This window comes from Oryza sativa, chromosome 1 (assembly GCF_034140825.1).
Source record: "Oryza sativa Japonica Group chromosome 1, ASM3414082v1".
Taxonomy (NCBI): domain Eukaryota; kingdom Viridiplantae; phylum Streptophyta; class Magnoliopsida; order Poales; family Poaceae; genus Oryza; species Oryza sativa.
In genome coordinates, this window is record NC_089035.1 from 18,550,064 (window position 1) to 18,569,099 (window position 19,036).

The window sequence follows — 19,036 nt, forward strand, 5'->3', positions numbered from 1 at the left end:
AAAAAAAATGTCCTCACGGAAAAAGGAAAAATAACTGTGGAAGCGTTTACTGTTACTAGTACTCTTTCCGGAACGATAATACTCCCTCCGTTTCAAAATATTTGACACCGTTGATTTTTTAGCACATGTTTCATCATTCGTCTTATTTAAAAAATTTAAGTAATTATTTATTTTTTTCATATCATTTGATTTATTGTTAAATATACTTTCATATACACATATAGTTTTACATATTTCATAAAAAAATTTTGAATAAGACGAATGGTCAAACATGTGCTAAAAAGTTAACGGTGTCAAACATTTCGAAACGGAGGGAGTACTTATCGTCTTGACAAAAGTACGGTCTCTAAAAAAAAATTAACACTTATTTTCTATTATAATAATATGTATAAAAATATTAACAAATATATGATTTTATTAAAGTACTATTTAAAACCAGTCTATACATGTAGCCATCATATTTGAAGGACAAATATTTTAAAAAGATTTATAATCAAAGATTCTAACGTTTGACATCACCTTTATATAAAAAGACAAGTATTATCAGCCCAGAGAATGTATAGCTCAATTTTAGAAGCAATAAAAAAAATCCGTGTGTTCTAATAAATGTGGTATAGGAATAGCATTATCTTCTCCGGCCCAATTTTGGAAAAAAAAAAGATCTTTGGTCCGCAAGCATGCATGATGCCATGATGGTATGATGGATACAAATGTAGTTCTATCGTGGGATTCTTGTGTCGCTTTCTTCAAGCTGTTGGGAAAACGTCAAGTGGGTGTTCTACGACAAAATAAAATAGAGGGTTATGTCTTCCTTTTCTTTTATTTCCTGAAGACAATGGCTCAGCGCCCCCTTAGCATGAATTAAAAAATGGGTTTATGTAATCTCAATTCCACGTCACAGGATAACACAATCTAGATAAAAGATATATATATTAAGTAGAGATTTAGGGACTTCATTCCAACAACTTACTACGCAGTACTAACTATTAATTCCAAAATTTATAGGTTTACTCTCTCCGTCCAAAAAAAACTCAATCTAAGAGGAGATTAAGTTTTTATGGGACAGAGGAAGTAATTTATACATACTAGATCTGAATTCTAGCTAGATTTATAAGACTCTTCATCATGTACAACTTGGTATATATCAATTGCAATTTTTAAGTATTTATTGTATAAACAATAAAAACTAGTTATGTAATATAAAAATTAATTTGTAAACTTATATGGTTTTCAACATATAAAAAATTTGGAAATAGTTATTCAAAAATATATACAGATAATTATATATTATATAATTGAAATAAAAAATTATTAACCAGTGCGGTTATATGTATATTTATCCCAGTAAATTGCTATTGTACTCCTTCAAGATTAATGAAATTTTCAGCAAAAAGAGACGTGGCAAAGCACACAAATACAACTGATGTTCCCAATCCCGGATGAGGCTTCCCTGTTCCCTCGGTGGTATTCCCATCCGTGTTCCGTTGGTATCAACGGCTGAGATTACAAACAGCGGGACCCACACCTTCTTCTTCCTTGAGAACCGGCTAATGGCATCAACCACTAAACAAACTAATTAGATTCAGTATCGAGCCACCATCTCTTCCTTCCAAAACAAACTAATTAGACTTGGACAAACATGCCATTACTAATAAAATTGGCAAGCCGACGACGAAACCTCTCGTACCATGATCAACTTGAATTGTATCAAAAAGTTGAACAGAAATTGAATATATCATAACTAAGATTCTCAAATATATTTGTAATTCAACTATTTACGAGTCAAGTGCCATCTAATTTTCATAAAAGACAAATATTCAGCGCCATGGAGTCATCACGTCCATGACGGCATGATTTTGTTTCAGCAACCATCTAGTGGGTAATTAAACACGATTATAAATCTAGCCGCGTGCGGGTGATCGGAATTTTGAGGGATCTCCCATGTTTCTTTACTGTGAAGATTCCTTTTCTTGTGAGTTGTGATCTTTTCCGATGAATGAAATTAAAGGGCACTGATCATATATATGGATAGCTCGATGCAATAAATGCTGGTTCTCAAGGAAGAAGAAGGTGTGGGTCCCGCTGTTTATAAACTCAGCCGTTGATACTAACGGAACACGGATGGGAATACCACCGAGGGAACAGGAAGCTGCATCCCCCAATCCCACGGGCCACGGCTGGGCCAAAGGAAGATTTTTTCCAAAACTCTGGGGGCCACCGTCTCTACCTCTCCAAACCGGTCGGTTTCGCACAGGTTCATGCATATGCCACCCACGGATTGGAGCGATTCCAGCATTTTAGAGAGCCCAAGTTGGCTGTCAATCCAGAGTCAAACCAGCGAGGAAAGGAAGGAGAACAACCGCCCGCCCCCGATGCCTTGGGCGGTGCAGCGGTTTTGCTTGGCGGGGAGAAAAAATATTGGGCGAGAAGCAAGCAAAGCAAGCGCGGCCGCGGCTCGTGACTTCCCAACGGCTCCCACTTCCGCGGTTTTCCTCCGTGCAACTTGGAATGGAATACTGTGCTTATTTTATTACTACTACTGTTTGGCGGAAACCGAAGCCTGATGAGGAGGAGATGAGAGAATCCGGGGCCCGTGGTTGGCCGCCTCGCCAGCTGATTCTTACGGATGATGTAGTATAGTACGTGTGACCGGATCACGTATCCGGGGACGGACGAGGCGAGTGGTGCGCGGGCGCCACTTGCGTGCCGAGTTGCCGGAGCCGCATTTTTTTTTTTAAGGGAGGAGGGGGGTGGGGTGAAGGAATCCATGGACCATGGGCGTCTGGTTACAGGTTACATCCCCCTTTGCTCAGGGTTGGAACCCGTACGTCGCTCTCACCGTTGGTTGGATTGGCAAAAGACTCGCGGGTTGAATCCTGGATTGGCTAGAGAGTCTGTGGGTTGGTACGAGAATCTAGCGGCGGGCACTTGCCGCGTGATATGACAGGTTATTGGGCGGTCCGAAGAAGTGGGCGGCGCGAGCTGCACCGCCGCGCACACTCAGCTATTAATCCATTTGTTTTATTTTTTTAAGCTAGTTCTTAATTAATCACTTCCCGAACACATGATGACTCATTAGCACGTGATTAATTAAGTATTAGTTTAAAAAAATAATTTATTAATATGATTTTTTATAACAACTTTCCCGGTTAGCAGTTTAGTAAGCGTGTGCGAAAAAAACAAAAGAGTGAAGTTGGGAACACAGACTAAGGCTGCCTTCATCTCCTTGGGCTGGAAGCGCTACCTCTGGCACGGAAAACGGAGTGGTCCATTAGCGCATGATTAACTAAGTATTTGCTAGTTTTTTTAAAAAAAATGAATCAATATGATTTTTTAAGCAACTTTCGCATATAAACTTTTTGCAAAAAACACACCGTTTAGCAGTATAAAAAGCGTGCACGTGGAAAACGAGTGAGAGGGGTTGGGAATCGACTGGAATGAACATAGCCTAAGGCTATCCCAACTCAGAAACTATCAAGTAAGTTTCTATACTTATCATGTTATATAAACACTATGTTGAAACTATGTATTCAATAGATAATATCTTCAAATTAAGTTCTCATCCAACCACATCCATTCCCTCCCCTTTTATTCACATAAATATCCCCTTTTTTCATTCTTGGTTCTTGTGTAGAGATGGTTTCTTCCATGAGAAATTGTTTCTTTACCTTTTTACCCCTCTCTCTCCTCATTAACTCTTTTTCCACATAAGATTTTTCTTATGTGGTAATGTATTTAATGCTATGGACACTAGATGACATAGAGGGTTGGGTGGCCTAAAGTTGTGTTAGTCAAGGTTCCAAACCACTACTCACTCGTTTTCCATACACACGCTTCCCAAAATACTAACTGATGTGTGTGTTTTTTTAAAAAATAAAAAGTTATTGTAAAAAATCATATTAATTTAACTTTTAAGTTTTTAGCTAATACTTAATTAATTATGTGCTAATAAACAACCTCGTTTTTTTACATGGGAAAGGTTCTTAACATCTACTTAATTAATCATGTGATGTCCGAATTTTGTAATAGCACATAATTAATACCACTACTAGTATTTTACTGCCTCTATCCCTAAATTATAGGACGTCCTCTTTTTAAAGAAAATTAAACTTGATAGATTTTGACTAATAATCATACTAAACATATATATGCTAAGTATTATGTATGTTATATCACTAGATTCATATTTTAAAGTACATTCATGTGATGCTAGTTTCATATTTATTGGAAACATAACATGGAATAAATTAATAGTAAAAATATGTCATTGAAGACCTTATAAAAAAATATAGTTGGGACGGAGGGAGTATTTACTGCACAAAATTTACACTCCCTCCCACATAGGCACACCAGTGTCAACCAGAGTTTCTACAACTACCGATAACCGCAGTAACCACGACAGCGTGGGGGTATAGAAATTTATTCGAGTTCAATCTTAAAAAGAAAAAGGAAAAATCTCAAAACATTTGGAGAAATATTACATTATTTGTAATGAGGTATGGTGATTTTTTATTTTTTGAAATATTCTAAGGCTAACTTCATATTTTAGCATAACAACAAAGCTGCATTGCTTTAAAATAAAGATTTGATGCTCGTGGATAGTATATTATGTTCACAATAATCTCTGTGGTTATGACAGTTATATTATGGTTTATTTTTGTTGTTGTCAAACGTGAGGTTGTGATTTTTATTTTTCTTAGTGGCTTTCATTATTTAAGTCACAAATACCACGGTTATAGCATACGGTTACCATGGCTTATCGTGCACAAACCACTCTCCTATGTTAGTTACGCTGTGCCCTGACCCGAGTCCCCACATCCACATTTATCCACCTGCAACCTGATGAACACAACATTAGAGCCAGGACCGTAGAACGGAAATGTCTTCTAAACAACTCGATAGAAGAAAAGGGGCCTATGTATTTGTATAACCCCTACGGATTTGACCTTACCTATACCTAGAACAAATCCCCTAGCAGCACGCTGTGAATAGGAACTCGTGTGTAACCTTGAATTTCTAGCGTAACAGCAACTTGTACTTTCCCAGTGAGTTTATAAGGATTGACACCCATATCCCAGGACCATACAAACCCGTTACATGAAATTTGCCAAAGCTAAAGAAAGCCACCCCTACAAGAAATAAATGAATTCCAAAGATATTGGATGAAATCCAAAGAAGGTTTTCCCGTATGCTCATCACAGAATATTTCGAGGTCACAATATACCCACGGTGAAAGCTATACAAGTATTATGGCAGCATAACATATAGGCCTACGCTAAGGTCAGCACACCCGTGTGATTTTTGAAAATTTTGAATTCATTTTTTTAGATGAAATTCATGCGGTTATTGACTGTTACCACAGAAACTGCAAGAACGGTTTTTTTTTCTTTGGGGGTAGTTTAACCTCTCCAAACGGTAAAGAAAACATGGGAGTAGCATAGCTTGAGGACTATTGTTTTAAATATGAAAATATAAACTTTTACATATTTTTTTAAGGAATATACTGGTTTTCAGAATAATTGTAAAATTATACCCGATTCGCCAATTGGATTGGCTAATCCATCGGATGGCGCTAATCCATCGGATGGCACGGCATGGTGTTGCCAAATGGCTTGGAAACAAAGGGACATGGCTTCGCCAATTCCTCTAATGATTCTTGTGTAATTCTTTTCATATAAAAAAAGTCAATTTTACCCTCAACTATTTCATTGGATCACTTACTAACTATTATTTTTTAAAAAACTTATTTACCCCTCCAAAAGATTAAAAATGGTTCGCTTTACTATCTAACGTTATTTATCTTTCTTGTTTCTTCCTAACGTTGTATTATACACAAAAATTTTTGTAGAATTTTTGAAACCGGTGTACTTTTGCAAAATTACGAAAAAATAGTAATATTTTCAAAATATAATTCGAAGACTTTGCGTGTATGGCAGTGGGGGCCGGCAAACAACAAACGTGCTTGCATAGCTTGCTAGATATGACTGATTAGTCTATGCATATTGAATTAGATGGCAGACACTAAAACTAAGTGCTTCCCCTACACCATTATCATTTTTTCCCTTGATAATTCCTCCACAAAATTGTATAAAACATATTTTATATTAGAAATAAGTCTATGTACACCCACATCTATAAAATGAAATTGTGTTGTCTAGCATTTTTCTTAAGCCGTTCGATATAGAATATAGGGTGGATGTTGAAACACACATAATGTGCTTTGGATCTGTATATCTTCAGGCCCAGTAAATGCTTCCTGGGTTCGGGCTTTGTGGGTTTTATTTGTTTTGTGGGCTTTTTGTCTCTGTGGTTCTCTGTCGGCCTTTAGACTAACAAATTGGAGTATGTGATTTTTCTGTAGACTTCGCATCAGTGGGCCTGTGCGTGCTTTTTTTAAAGAGAAAATGTATGGCTTCTTCTTGCAAACCAAGGAAATAATAAGTTCACTTAGGTCATTTAATTTGTCGCCTAGTTTGTAATTCGTCTCAAAACCGCATTACTAGATATGACGCGTCTGTCGACTCCTAAAACCAGAGTTGATGTGGTATTTCACTAACCTTTTTCGAGATCTGATTTGTTCCTGACGAGTTCACATCTTTGATCCCAAGACAAAATTAATGTTCGAAATAAAAATTATCTATCATGTGTTGATGCACCAAAAGTTGGGAGGATACAACTAATACCTGTGCATGCATGCCATCCCCTCCCCACCTTAGGATGCAAACAAAAAATACTGCAAAAAAAAAATGAAATTTAGTACGTAATTTTGGGATTGATTGTTGTATTTATTCCTACAGCTATAATATTTGTCACGAGAGGCAGTTGTCACGTTGGCTTAACGATTCTCGTATTTACCTTTATGCAAATCTCAAAACGACTTCCTTTTTTGGCTGGCTAGAGAGAGTACAAGAATAACCAACCAATAAGCGGCAATAGACATCAAGATGAACGAGACACATTGTGAATAAGTAACAAAACATACACACATATCACATATATACACAAGTTGGGTGTTCATCGTCTTCGGTTCTGCAACAGATGCCAGCTACATGGATGATACTCCTAAAGGAAACGCCCTTACTTTACAGCAACAAGAAGCGGATATTTATTTGCAAGATAATCTTGACTATTTACACAATACATTATTCAGTTATCTGAATATCATCTAATACGGCTTTGTTTATTGCATTGTTGAGGATAACACATCGACAATACACAAAGATTTTTATTGAGATTCGGAAAGCTTATTTACTCCTGCTTCTTCACAACAAGAACTGGGCACTTCGAATGATGCATACAGTAATTGCTGACACTTCCAAGAAACAACCTGCAGCAGCAATAGGCAACAGTTAGATAATCCACGATGAGTTTTATGTATAAATTGGAAATTAATTCATGCAACAAGCAATTGATTTATGCTATATCCTTGTCTTCGATAATGCTATATCTGGAATCAGGAGAGCTTTATATAAGTAACTGAATAGTTGTCTGATGTAATCAGAGTTATTCTTTTACTTGATAAAACTGTTGTTCAAGAAAAGATAGTTGAATGCAAAGAGTTGGTATCAATGTCATTGTAGAAATGCAGAATGTCCGATATGTATTAGGCCTTTGGAATTTATAAGGAACATAACAAAACAGAAGCTGTTGAGTTGAGAAAAACAAAAGAAAGGAATGGAACTGAAAAGAAGGGCAATCACTACATCTGCGTCACTCAATGATAAAATTATTAGAAGTAATATTTTATCTTCACCTGTAAAATATATTACTCTTATCTTTATAATGTACAGAGTACAATAAACTTAATGATTATGAGCAGTTTATAAAGAGCACCACCAAAACATGTTCAGTTGACAACGATTAATCCCATAGGTGAAACTGAGGCTTTTCTTTGCTGAAGCTAATGGAGGTTTTCTGCCAGTCCATCTAGTCTTGCTCACTAAAATACCATATTATTAGGATCTACACAAAAAATATTATTTATCTTCACCCATAAAAAATATTACTCTTGTTTTTATATTGTGCTCCTCAGTAAAACCATGATTGCAAGCGGTATATAAGGAGTCCTATAAAAACATATCAGCTAACAGTAATTATCTCCATAGGTGCTAGGTGCAACTGTGGATTTCCTTATTGATCGGAAGGTGTTACAGTCTTGTACCAATCCATTTAGTCTGGTTCATGAAAAGATCATATCTGTTGGCTGTGTACATCCGTTTGGATGTAGAGGCCGGTTTAATCCATTATCTAAAAAAAATATGAAAAGATACAAAAAGAGCCTAATCCAACCATAATACATACAAAAAGAGCAACATGTTTTCAGTTTTTCATCGAACATATAATTCTATTTTGATTGTTCATGCAGAAAATATAATCTATCAACTATAATCTATAAAGAAACCACGATATTTCAAACTATACCTTTGTACAGGTCCACGGCTGTGACTCCCAACGATCAGTAAATCAACCTTTGATTCCTCAGCTGCTTGACATATCATCTCCTTAGGATCTCCTACTTTGATCATTGTCTCTACAGCCACCTGAATTGTAGGTACAATATTACAAGGATTACAATCACTGAACACTAATCCATCCACATAGCACAGTGTTGCACGGAATAAACTGAAGATCTCCTGTGATTTGCCTTATCCTTATGACCTCACGCTAATTTATTTTTGTTAGTCGGTCATACGTTGCCATTCGTTATAAAATAACATAGACAAATTTACGACAATCCAAACAATTATCACAATTCTACCCTCCCTGATATGATGTGTCGATTGTAAAATATAAACCCAGTCCATGTGGTCTAGAGCAGGGTTAGTAGATACAAATGTAGTCAAATGTATAAGATGACGAGACAGACAAGAGCCAAACCGATCACAAGCTACAAGCTAGTATCTCCTACTATTTGTAACTACAAGCTAGTATCTCCAGTTACCTAATTGCAGTTGCAAACACATGAAATTGGACACCTATGGCATTTTCCCTTACTGATATGGCCAAACAACAAAAAATGCTGAATATCTTGAACTAGTAACAACTAACAACAATGTGCTGAGTAGTTGAGCAGCGACCAAACAAACACAAGAGGTCATTCATACTGATGTACTGCACATCCTGCTTGATAATTCAACTTCTCACAAGTTTAATGAGGAGAAATTATGGTCATAGTAGGTGCGGAAACAAGCACATAATACATACCCCATGCTGCGCGCAGATCTGCTTGGCCTTGTCGAGGAGCGCCTGCGAGAGCTGCTGCTGCTGCTCCTGCATCGCCTTGATCAGCTCCGGGGCTACAACGGGGGTGCCCACTATCACACACGCGGAGCAGAAGAAGCACACAATCCCAAAATCAACAACGGATTCAAGAAGGGGAAAAAGGGATCAATCCGGTGAAAGAGGAGGAAAAAGGGATCCGCGTCACGTACGAGGGGAGCCGAAGGAGGCGGCGGAGACGTAGCCGAGGGGGAGGAGCGGCTGCACGGTGAGCACGAGCAGCGGCGGCGCGATGGTCGGCGCGAGGTTGCGCAGCGCCCACTCCAGCGCGTGGTGGCTGAACTCGCTCTCGTCCACCGCCACCATCGCCTTCTGCAGCTTCGGCCCCGGCGCTGACGGCGAGGCCATTCTCGCAACCCCTTGCTACGCTGACGCTGCTAGCTACTACCACTGCTGCTGCTAGATCGGTGAGAGAGTGAGGAGTCGATCTTGCTGGCTTGGCCGCTCGCTCGCTAGAATGCTCGGTCGATGAGATGAGATGAGATGATCAATCCGCTTGGTTTGCTATTGATGGCGAATTGGTTGGCTGATGAGTAGGTGTGACAACTAACAGCTGACAAATCACGCGCGACTTGGAAGTATCAAAATTTGGCTTTGGATCAATTTGGATGTGCCTCATCAGGTCCGAGCTTCCCGAATGCGGTGGACACTTGCACGACACGAGAGCTCCGCGACGACCGCTGCATAGCCACGTGGCACGACGATGCAGTAGTACGACATTTTGCGTGTCGACGTCGGCACGATGAAGTAATCAAGTGGAGTTTGCTTTTCTCGATCAGTTTTAGTTAGGGTGTGATAAAGTGATGATGGATAAAATTAAGTTTTTGACAATTATTAAGAGTACAAATAAATAAATTAAATATTAGTATCGTGGGAAATGACATTTAGATGCCTTTGCACATATTAGTACAGTGGAAATGCCCTTATAAAAGTAAACTCTTTGTAGCACGAAAAAAACAATTTACACCCTTTATCTCAAAATAAATTAACGTTTTACCTATACATCTAAATAAGAGTTATAACTAACTTTAACTTATTATATTTTAGGCCAGAATAACTTTAGGCGTGCCCATGCTAATCCATTGTCAACAAAGAACACAATAACAGCTGTTTTCGTCTGTTAAAGTTCCCAACTACCCGCACTTAGTGTACATGTTTTTCAAACTGAAATGGTGCGCTTTTAAAAAACATTCTATATGAAATGAAGTTGCTTTAAAAAATCATATTGACCCATTTTTCTTAACAAAAGTTTAGCTAATACTTAATTGAACCGTTTTCCGCGCTGGGCGCCCGAATACAGTAGCATCCACACCCTCTGCAATTAGTGCTTTCGTTGAAATATTTCCCTTTCCGTGCTTGCTAACAGGCCCAAAAAACACATATCCAGGTTAAACTAAGGAGCAGCACTATCCAGATTAAATTCAGGAGCAGACAGCAGTGCTATTTTGCCGAGAGAAACACGGGAGCCATTATCAAGATCCTAAGTGAGGCATTGCTTTGCTACAGCCATTTTAGCAGTAAAAAAAAAGTTCGCAAAATCTAAATGGCAGAAGCAAATCTAACTGCCGGGAACTTATTACAGAAGTGGCTGCATACAACATTCGTAACAAACAAACAATGAAACAAAGCGAATGCCCATCGAGCTTCAGAAATTGCCATTCATGCAGCATCCCAGCCAGAAGAAAATGACCAAAAACTCACTGAAAATTGAACAAGCTTCCCAATTTCTCCTTGCATTGATATGCCAATCAACAAAGTATGCTCTGTTGTCATAGCTGACAGCCTGACATGTTCATGTACCTATACATATGTAATGGAAAAAAAAAACAGAAGTGAGTTAGAAGATGGACACACGAGAGAAATCAGTTGATGAAACCCCACCAATAAAAGAGCAGATACTGGATTTTAGTAGACAGTATGCACTAGAGATACAAGATAGTGGTTAGCATTTTATTGGATGTGAGATTAAACTTAAGCCCAGTTTCTAGACTATAAAAACATATGCTAGATTAGAGGATATTGACAGTAGACACAGGAAACAAATTAGTTTACTCAGCTTGCATTGTGTCTAATGAAAAAAAAAAACCTGTGCAGTTTTGCCCATTCATGCTTGCGGTCAGAGTTCCAAACTAGTTTGTCTATAGAAAGTGAACAACATCAACACAGTTTGCTTGAGGTCAAACTTCCCAACAAATTTGTCTAAAATAGCACACGATTCTCAACTCATGTTCTCAAGCTAATTTCTGGTAGCACTAGAAACTAACACTTGCCAAAATCATTATATGTACACATTGCTACGAATTGGATTAAGTTCATTTATCTTCCAAGAGGACTTGTACATTACTAATATAGGTTACAGAGTAAATACTGGAAACTGGATGGTGAGCTATTGAACACACTATTTCAGTAAAATAAAATATAGCAAGCATTGCACATCTTAGTTTACTATATAAGGCCAAAAGCACAACTTAAATAATTACCTCTAGATACCCTTTCCTCCCTTGAGGTAAAAATCAGCGAAGTTTCTCCTTCACAGAATACTTCTTGGCAGCATCCCGCACCTTTTCAATATACCCTTCAATTGGTGGCGTGAGTGTTGCCATGTATCGGTTTGCAGGGAATGGTGTCATGTCAGGAATCATAGCAGCAGCTCGCAGCTTCTCAGGGAGTGCTGCAATGGCCTCCTTCTTGAGACTTAGAAGAGACGATTCTGCAGTTTGCCGTGCGCGGTGCCGTCGCATTAGCACCTGACTGTATTGTTTGGCAAGTCGCCGGCCATCTTCGACTGTCAGCTCGTATTTAGGGATTGCGTCCTCATCAACCAATCCAAGACTGATGTAGTCAAGACCTGGTGGACCCATCAGCACACGGCCACCATCACCCTCACGGGTACCTTTGGACTTGGCTTTAGCCTTGGCTAAATCAAGTTCACGTTGACGTTCCTTAGAAATGAGTCCAAGCTCCTCACGTTTGGCCTCACGAAGACGCTCCTTGGGGGATAGATGGCGCAGAGGAGTTGAGGCATTCAGACAAGACTCTGCAATCTGAGTAATACGCTCAATAGCCTCACGACGACCACGCCCACCGCCACCACCCCCACCAGTGGAAGGCGCGCCGCCCTTCTTTGCTCCAATGGTGTTACGCTTCAATTGTTGGCCAGACTTGAGCTTAGCCTTACCCTTGGCTGTTCCACTCACTGGCGCATGCTGTTGAAGCTGGTGATGCTGGCACGTCATCCCAGATGCCAATGCCGGGTTGATAGTAAGTCCCTTGAAAAGACGCCGAGACATGCTAATGGATGAACTTAAAGCCATTGCACCACCTAAGCTGCATGAATCACCATGTGTAAATCATTTTATCTTTTGTGTCTTTCATAGTGAAAGGGTGATTTTTTTTTCAAGACAGGTGGTATTGTCAATTATAAGAATGCTAAATATATACATATATTTTTAAATTAAACTCTAAAAATATCACAAAAAGGAACAGGTAAGAGAACACTTTAACCCTCGAGTTTTCTGCAATAACACAGGTTCCTTTTAATAACACAGAAAAGTAGTAATAAACTAACATGTTCCTCAAAAAACATAGATATGTTATATACTTGCAGGCTGCAGCAAGTAAGATAGCTAACGAGAACATAAAAGTTGCCCAAACAAACTGCACTGAATCAACTGCACAAGAGACAATTTTACATTCCTACTCCCTTAATGTGCCACAGAGCAAGAAACAATGAAGATGACTAAGCATTGAAACAGCAACACAAGGAGAACATGCGGAGTTGCGGCGGTTAATCTGACAAAGCAATATAAACGCTTGTAATCATCAGGACTCAGGGGGCCATGGGGGTGGGCCCACCGGCCCAGGATTGAACTTGGTTATTCGCAATGGGAAGAGATCATTTTTTTTTTACAACCCAAAGTCTAATAGTTGTATAATATATAGCGGTATAAGCATAATTTCATAAAGTCATAGATAAATAAAATTGACCATAAATTGAATGTGCTTAGCATATGAAAGTACTAAACTACTAATTGACAAAACATATCAAATTTATAGAGGATGGAAAATGGCAAAATGATAAGAAACCATGAACCATGAACCATGAAACTACTAATTAAATTACTAAAGTTCAATTGTTCAAATATATGCAATAAATCAACCATGAACCATCCCCTGGATTCAAATGGTAAAAAAGTTCCTAAATCCTAAATTCACAGCACTTAGCACTACCATCTAACAGTAGGCATTAGGATTTAGGCAGAGTTACCTTCGGCCTCTCGGCTCTCGGGACAGGAAAAGTGCGGTGGTGAATGGTCGGTGGACGAACAGGACGGCAGCGCGCCGACGCCACTCGCCAGGCCCGGGCGGCGTCGCGGGCTCGCGGGGCGCCGGGGCGGTGCGGGTGCGACGGCGAGACGGGGCGACGGCGCAGGCCGCGGGGCGCCGGAGAGGTGATGAGGTCGGCTACGGCGCGATGGGCGACGGGCGCCGGCGCGTCCTCGCCTGGCGGCGGCTGTCGGAGAGAGCTCAGAGAGGAGATCGATGGGGAGAAGAGTTAGGGTTTTTTGGTTTTGGGTTTTTTTCTCTCTATTGGGGGTTAATGGGCCGGAAACGACGAGGAGAGAAGGAGGGTGGGAGGATGGCAAGCCCAATTAAGTAACCGTTCTTTTCTCAAAAAAAGGTTGGATGAAAATGTAGATATTTATAGCACGATTTCAAACTGCTTGCTAAACGGTATATTTTGCATGAAAACTTTCTATAAAGAAGTTACTCTAAAATATCAGATATATATATATTTTTAAATTTGTAATAATAAAAACTCAATTAATCAAACGTTAATACCACATTGTTTTACGTAAAACACTTAATCTTCATCTACATGAATTTTAAACACCACCATATCTATGTGCATATTAAATATATATACTTTATGAATACCCATTTGAATACCCATGAATTACGGTGGGCCTGCCTTTTGGGGATTCATTTGACTTTTGGGGGCAAAAATTATATGCTATCAGTAAGTTCAGGCAAAGAGAAAAGCTTCTACCTCTAGAAGAAAACATTTGGGTTTAATGCAAACGGGAGAGAAAAATGTGGGGGAGAAAGAGAAAGAGAGGATGTGAGTGCCGGACTGACGGATACTCACCAGCAAACGACGAGAAATAGCAAGGGGGGGGGGGGGGTGTGGCGCCCGCATTGCTGCTCGCGAGATGGAGATCGGCTCCGGTGGTGGGTGAACTCGCGAGGCCGGCAGCAGTGGGTCGACGAAGGTGGGATGCTTGCCTAGAGAGTGCCTTGGTGTTTAGGGGCTGTTCAGATTAATGCTATTTTCAATCATATCATTATTTTTTTAAGTTGTCAAAAAATTTTTACGTTTAGTTTGTTGCTAAATTTGATAAATACATAGGAAATCCTGTCAAAATTTTAGCAATATTGTCAATTTGCCAAAATTTTGGTAAGATTTATTTTGGCTACAATCTGAACAGGCCCTTAGCTTTTTATCTAAAAAAACTTACGGCAATTTATTTAAAATTTGCCAAAAATATAGGTCGACAGTCTAAAATATACTATAATTATATTTGAAAGTCTTCTTTTAAAGAAAAACTTGCGATAGTTTTTTAGCAATTCCCAAAAATAGAAGTCGGTTGGCTGGAAATCACAAGTGTAACACCATATCGAATAATCAAAGTTCGAACATGTTACATCAGACGGTCACCATACGATTAGCTGGATGTGTGATGTCAAAAGCTCGTCTAACGGTTGTCGATAGAGTTGTTGGCTAGACTAAAAAAGTGAAAGTTCAGAATGCGAGTGCGTGTAGGGTGCAAAATCTACTCCCTCTATTTCATATTGAAAAATTTCATCCACTCAAACCTTTTGAAAAATTTCTATGGATTGAAATGTGCATGCATTCCTATAGCTCTATTTTCATAGATTGTACACTTAGCCTAGCGATGCCCCATGGGATCTTTTTCCTTGTCGGCACCCAATTGCCGATAGGTTACTGATTTTTTAGAACTTGGTCCTTTTTCTTTTTTTTTTTTGCAAAATTTCATTAAATTATAATTATTCGAAAAAAAAGTATTGTAAGCACTATGCAGCACCTCACCAAAACGCACAACGAATAAGCGCTCCCTGTTTGCCAGTCCAAACGTCATGCACTACTGCACCAGCCTCTTAACACAACGGGAATCAGCTAGAGTTTCCTGCATCCATGTAAAAATAAAAGGGGAAAATATCCTCTGCATTACAATCTAAATTTGACTAAAAGAACTACGATAACATCTTGCCGGTATGAAACTTTTGGCCCGTTTGTATCTTTTCCGTGATAGCTCCAGGACTCAATGCCCAAAGGATAAAAGAAAGGGTGAAATTACAGATCCTGATCAACAGGACGCAGGGAAATATCCAAGGCAACATGTTCTCATTCTCCAGAAAACTATAAGCACCACAGCCAGATCACCTCTCATTAAGCACCGCAGCCTTGTTGACCAAGCTCGTATAGCGAAAGGACAAGTGGTCGATAAGTTATGCAGCCACAAGATCAGGGGTCTCTGCCTCAACTGACAACAGTGTAGTGTGAACTTTTCCGACCCATGCGTCCAGCCGCTCACGCAAGGCCTTCACCTGTGGAATTCCAAGTACTCTAGGCTGGACCCATGACACGTGAACTGTGCTGTCCACCTCATCAATTATCCCTTCTATAAGATGAACCTGCAGTGGAGAAAATGCATGGCAGCTGATACACTAGCGACTAAAATAATTTCAATATTTGACTACTCCCTCCGTTTCACAATGTAAGACTTTCTAGCATTGCCCACATTCATATAGATGCTAATGAATCTAGACACATATATATGTTTAGATTCATTAATATCTATATGAATATAGGCAATGCTAGAAAGTCTTACATTGTGAAACAGAGGAAGTACTAGATAGCCTGCTTTTCAGGGTGAGAATCATGTACTAATGATTTAGAAAGAAACTGTAATGGAAGTCTGAAAAAGGTGGAACTGGAAAGAACGGTAATGAAGCTGATGCATTAGCACTAGGAATACTGGCTGATGCATTGTGCAAACACTGAAATAGTATTAAGGCAAAAGGAAGTGACATGCAACAAGAAAAGAAACAGGGCTGTGATCATCCAAACGAAAAGACATGAATCACAGGACTAGTTGAACTGCCAACACACTCGTAGGTCATTACTCACCACTAAAGGTTCACAAAACAAACCATAAAGAATCACCAAGTAAATTACAAGTTAAGAAAGTCAAGGAATTGACAGCAGTGATATGCATCACAAGTTATCAACAATCACTATTCCAGATCCAGCTGCAACATAAACCGGCAGCAACTCCCAAGCTTAAAATCAATTTATGCATAACAACAATGAATTTCCATGAAAATGCAAATAATATCTTATGGAAGATAGAAAGTAGGAAATGCAGTTACCGAGAGGCTCTTCATAAGAAGATATTCCACATCACTGATAGAAAGCTTAGTGCGCTCAGCTATAACACTTAATGGGATAGTTCTGTCTTCTGATGGCCGGCTACAATATGAAAAAGAACACAAGGTTTAGAAGAAAGAAAACGATGGAATAGGGCATTTGTTCTTGTCATATAAAAGCAAGTAGCAAAGTCATACGTAAAGATTATCTCCATCAGACATAGAATGTTGATCTTCTCTAGCAGTTTTCGTTCATTCTGCACCAAAGCTGGCTGTGCACTAAGAGCAGCGTTGTGGACCTTGCAAAGTTCTTGGTAGAGAGCTAGGTTGCCAGTGTTGAATGCTTGCAACATATGATAGACCCACTCCACCTTGGTTCCAATTAGACTGTTGATCTAAGGATTAAAAAATAGCAGTTTCAGAACAGAGATGTATCAAATTGACAACTATATGCTGACATAGATTTAGGGGCCATTCAAGCATTAAAAAAACACCTTGTACGCATTTGTGGAATAATTCTGTTTGGGGGCTGAAGGCTTCCACAGGTCAATATCAATTTTCCCAACAAAAAATTAGTACACCTAAGTTAATTTTCAACTAAAGATGGTTTGCCGTTAATTTATGCAAAATTAAGTTTACGCTGTTTCCATTCAAAGAAAGTACAAAGCTTCCGTAATAACAATTCAGTGGTTTACATTTACATTATTGAAATTTCAGCCAAAAAACAATCACAAGTTATCACATGATTTTTCATTGTATTTTATATTCGCTACATAGCAAAAATCATGTCAATCTTAACTCCATACATTCAACTCATGAAATTACTGTTGCCAATTTAGCAATAAATGTTGTTAATCTGCGTACAGAACTACAAAACCACGAAGCCTAACTACTATAACACACATGCAACTTCTTTGGGAGCCCTGCAGTTCACATTACAAAGCATAATTTGTAAACTGATTATTCCTGAGGATGACAACAAGCCGCATGTAACGTTTATAGAGGCAAGTGGAGTTAATGCCATAATCAAGTAATCAACTAGCACAAATGATATGACTAAATGAAAGGTAGGCAGTGGGAACAAAGAAATCATGCCCAAGAAAAGCCCAACTTACAATCGGGTGAGCTAATAATTCCCCAAAGTTGTATATGTTATCACCAAGCAAGGCTGCAAGGGAGAGATCAAATGCCAAATCCTGACACATGACAGTGTCAAAGGGTAAATTATCAATACAAACAATATGCACAGTATGTTGTTATTAAACTAACTAATGAGAGGAGGAAATGCTATTTTTTTTCTGTTATGTAATTGGCATTGTTAATACCAGCTTGAATGACTCAGAGAGCGACTCCACAGTAGTGTAGGCCAGATAAAGAAGAGCATTCTTATAGAATTCAGCGAATTCTTGGCAAGCCTTATGGTACTGAGATGATATCCAATAAAAGCTAGCATGGACTGTGGGATCAACATCAGTCATGCTATCAAGGGTGGATTTCCCTTCATCCAAAAGCTTCTTGCACTCCTTTTGATCTCCCTTCTCAAGGTTAATTGCAGCTATCTGCATCTTGACATAGAGAACGGGTTCATCGATGCGCCGTTCCCTCGTCTCGCGCAGTTTTGCGGTTACCCCCTCGAGGAAACTAATCGCGGCATCCTTGTCAGGGTACTGGCGTGAAGCGATGACCGCGAAGTGGGCAAGTTTGAGAAGATTGATCTTCGTCTCGAAGTCAGAGATGAAATTGTTGTAGAGCTGTATGATGGTGTCGCCAGTCTGTGGGAGAATGAATGCCGTTAGAATTGCAGGATTGCCCATCAGTTAAAACCCTAAGCATATGGTTGTTGAAGTAATCCAAGATTGAAACATTCAGCTAAGTCTACACAAAGTGGTGGCTTCTTGCGGCGGCCGGATCGGTATCAGGGCAGGGCCAACTCAACTAGGGCTGAGATCGAGCACCTACAAACGCGGCGGGTAGGGTTTGCGGCGAGATCCGTATGGGGGGCAGTGGCTAACCTAGAAGAGGCGCATCTAAGAGGAAGGGGAAAAGTGCAGACCTGGGCGGCGGGGAGTTGGAGGAAGTGGTCGAGCTTGAGGGTGAGCTGGTGCCAGAGCTTGCGCTGGTAGAGGTCGGCGAGGTCGGCGTAGGCGTCGGCGAGGTCGGGGCGCGCCTGGCGCTGTGCCTCCACGTACTGCAGCGCCATGGGAAAGCTTGGAGGAGGGAGGGATCTGTACTGTAGAATCAACTCTTGTTGGAAGGAGGAGGAGGAGGAGCAGAGCCGGAGGAACAAGGATACTTGCGCCGTGCC

The 19,036-nt window shown here is 39.7% G+C and overlaps 3 protein-coding genes across 4 annotated transcripts; all 3 read right to left on the reverse strand.

The window, feature by feature from the left end:
• Nucleotides 1-6,965: 6,965 nt before the first annotated feature.
• LOC4324029 (universal stress protein A-like protein) lies at nucleotides 6,966-9,738 on the reverse strand. Its single transcript, XM_015765504.3, has 4 exons — nucleotides 9,432-9,738; nucleotides 9,205-9,314; nucleotides 8,422-8,540; nucleotides 6,966-7,327 (listed from the first exon to the last, which is right to left on the reverse strand). Exons 1-4 carry the CDS (start codon nucleotides 9,625-9,627, stop codon nucleotides 7,249-7,251), a joined length of 504 nt encoding a protein of 167 aa, XP_015620990.1. The 5' UTR covers nucleotides 9,628-9,738; the 3' UTR covers nucleotides 6,966-7,248.
• Nucleotides 9,739-10,667: 929 nt separating this feature from the next.
• LOC4324030 (uncharacterized) lies at nucleotides 10,668-13,836 on the reverse strand. Of its 2 annotated transcripts, none has more exons than XM_015770537.3 (3): nucleotides 13,547-13,836; nucleotides 11,760-12,601; nucleotides 10,668-11,079 (listed from the first exon to the last, which is right to left on the reverse strand). In XM_015770537.3, the coding sequence occupies exon 2, from the start codon at nucleotides 12,591-12,593 to the stop codon at nucleotides 11,793-11,795; it is 801 nt and encodes a 266-aa protein (XP_015626023.1). In that variant the 5' UTR covers nucleotides 12,594-12,601; nucleotides 13,547-13,836; the 3' UTR covers nucleotides 10,668-11,079; nucleotides 11,760-11,792. The 2 variants fall into 2 exon arrangements, with proteins under 2 accessions (XP_015626023.1, XP_015625946.1); XM_015770460.3 differs by having other exon boundaries at nucleotides 11,760-12,606.
• Nucleotides 13,837-15,474: 1,638 nt separating this feature from the next.
• LOC4324031 (26S proteasome non-ATPase regulatory subunit 13 homolog B) lies at nucleotides 15,475-18,981 on the reverse strand. Its single transcript, XM_015766902.3, has 6 exons — nucleotides 18,785-18,981; nucleotides 18,057-18,503; nucleotides 17,847-17,927; nucleotides 16,930-17,126; nucleotides 16,735-16,834; nucleotides 15,475-15,996 (listed from the first exon to the last, which is right to left on the reverse strand). The coding sequence occupies exons 1-6, from the start codon at nucleotides 18,929-18,931 to the stop codon at nucleotides 15,811-15,813; spliced, it is 1,158 nt and encodes a 385-aa protein (XP_015622388.1). The 5' UTR covers nucleotides 18,932-18,981; the 3' UTR covers nucleotides 15,475-15,810.
• Between the last annotated feature and the right edge of the window lie 55 nt (nucleotides 18,982-19,036).

Excerpts from the sequence above, each read along its gene's own strand:
- LOC4324031 (XM_015766902.3), bottom strand. The coding sequence starts at position 18,931 with ATGGCGCTGCAGTACGTGGAGGCACAGCGCCAGGCGCGCCCCGACCTC. Across the intron at positions 18,504-18,784 it reads TCCAACTCCCCGCCGCCCAG|ACTGGCGACACCATCATACA; the intron begins GTCTGCACTTTT and ends ATTCTCCCACAG. Across the intron at positions 17,928-18,056 it reads TCTCTGAGTCATTCAAGCTG|GATTTGGCATTTGATCTCTC; the intron begins GTATTAACAATG and ends GTCATGTGTCAG.
- LOC4324030 (XM_015770537.3), bottom strand. The coding sequence starts at position 12,593 with ATGGCTTTAAGTTCATCCATTAGCATGTCTCGGCGTCTTTTCAAGGGA.
- LOC4324029 (XM_015765504.3), bottom strand. The coding sequence starts at position 9,627 with ATGGCCTCGCCGTCAGCGCCGGGGCCGAAGCTGCAGAAGGCGATGGTG. Across the intron at positions 8,541-9,204 it reads AGATCTGCGCGCAGCATGGG|GTGGCTGTAGAGACAATGAT; the intron begins GTATGTATTATG and ends CCTACAATTCAG. Across the intron at positions 7,328-8,421 it reads AGCCGTGGACCTGTACAAAG|GTTGTTTCTTGGAAGTGTCA; the intron begins GTATAGTTTGAA and ends TTGCTGCTGCAG.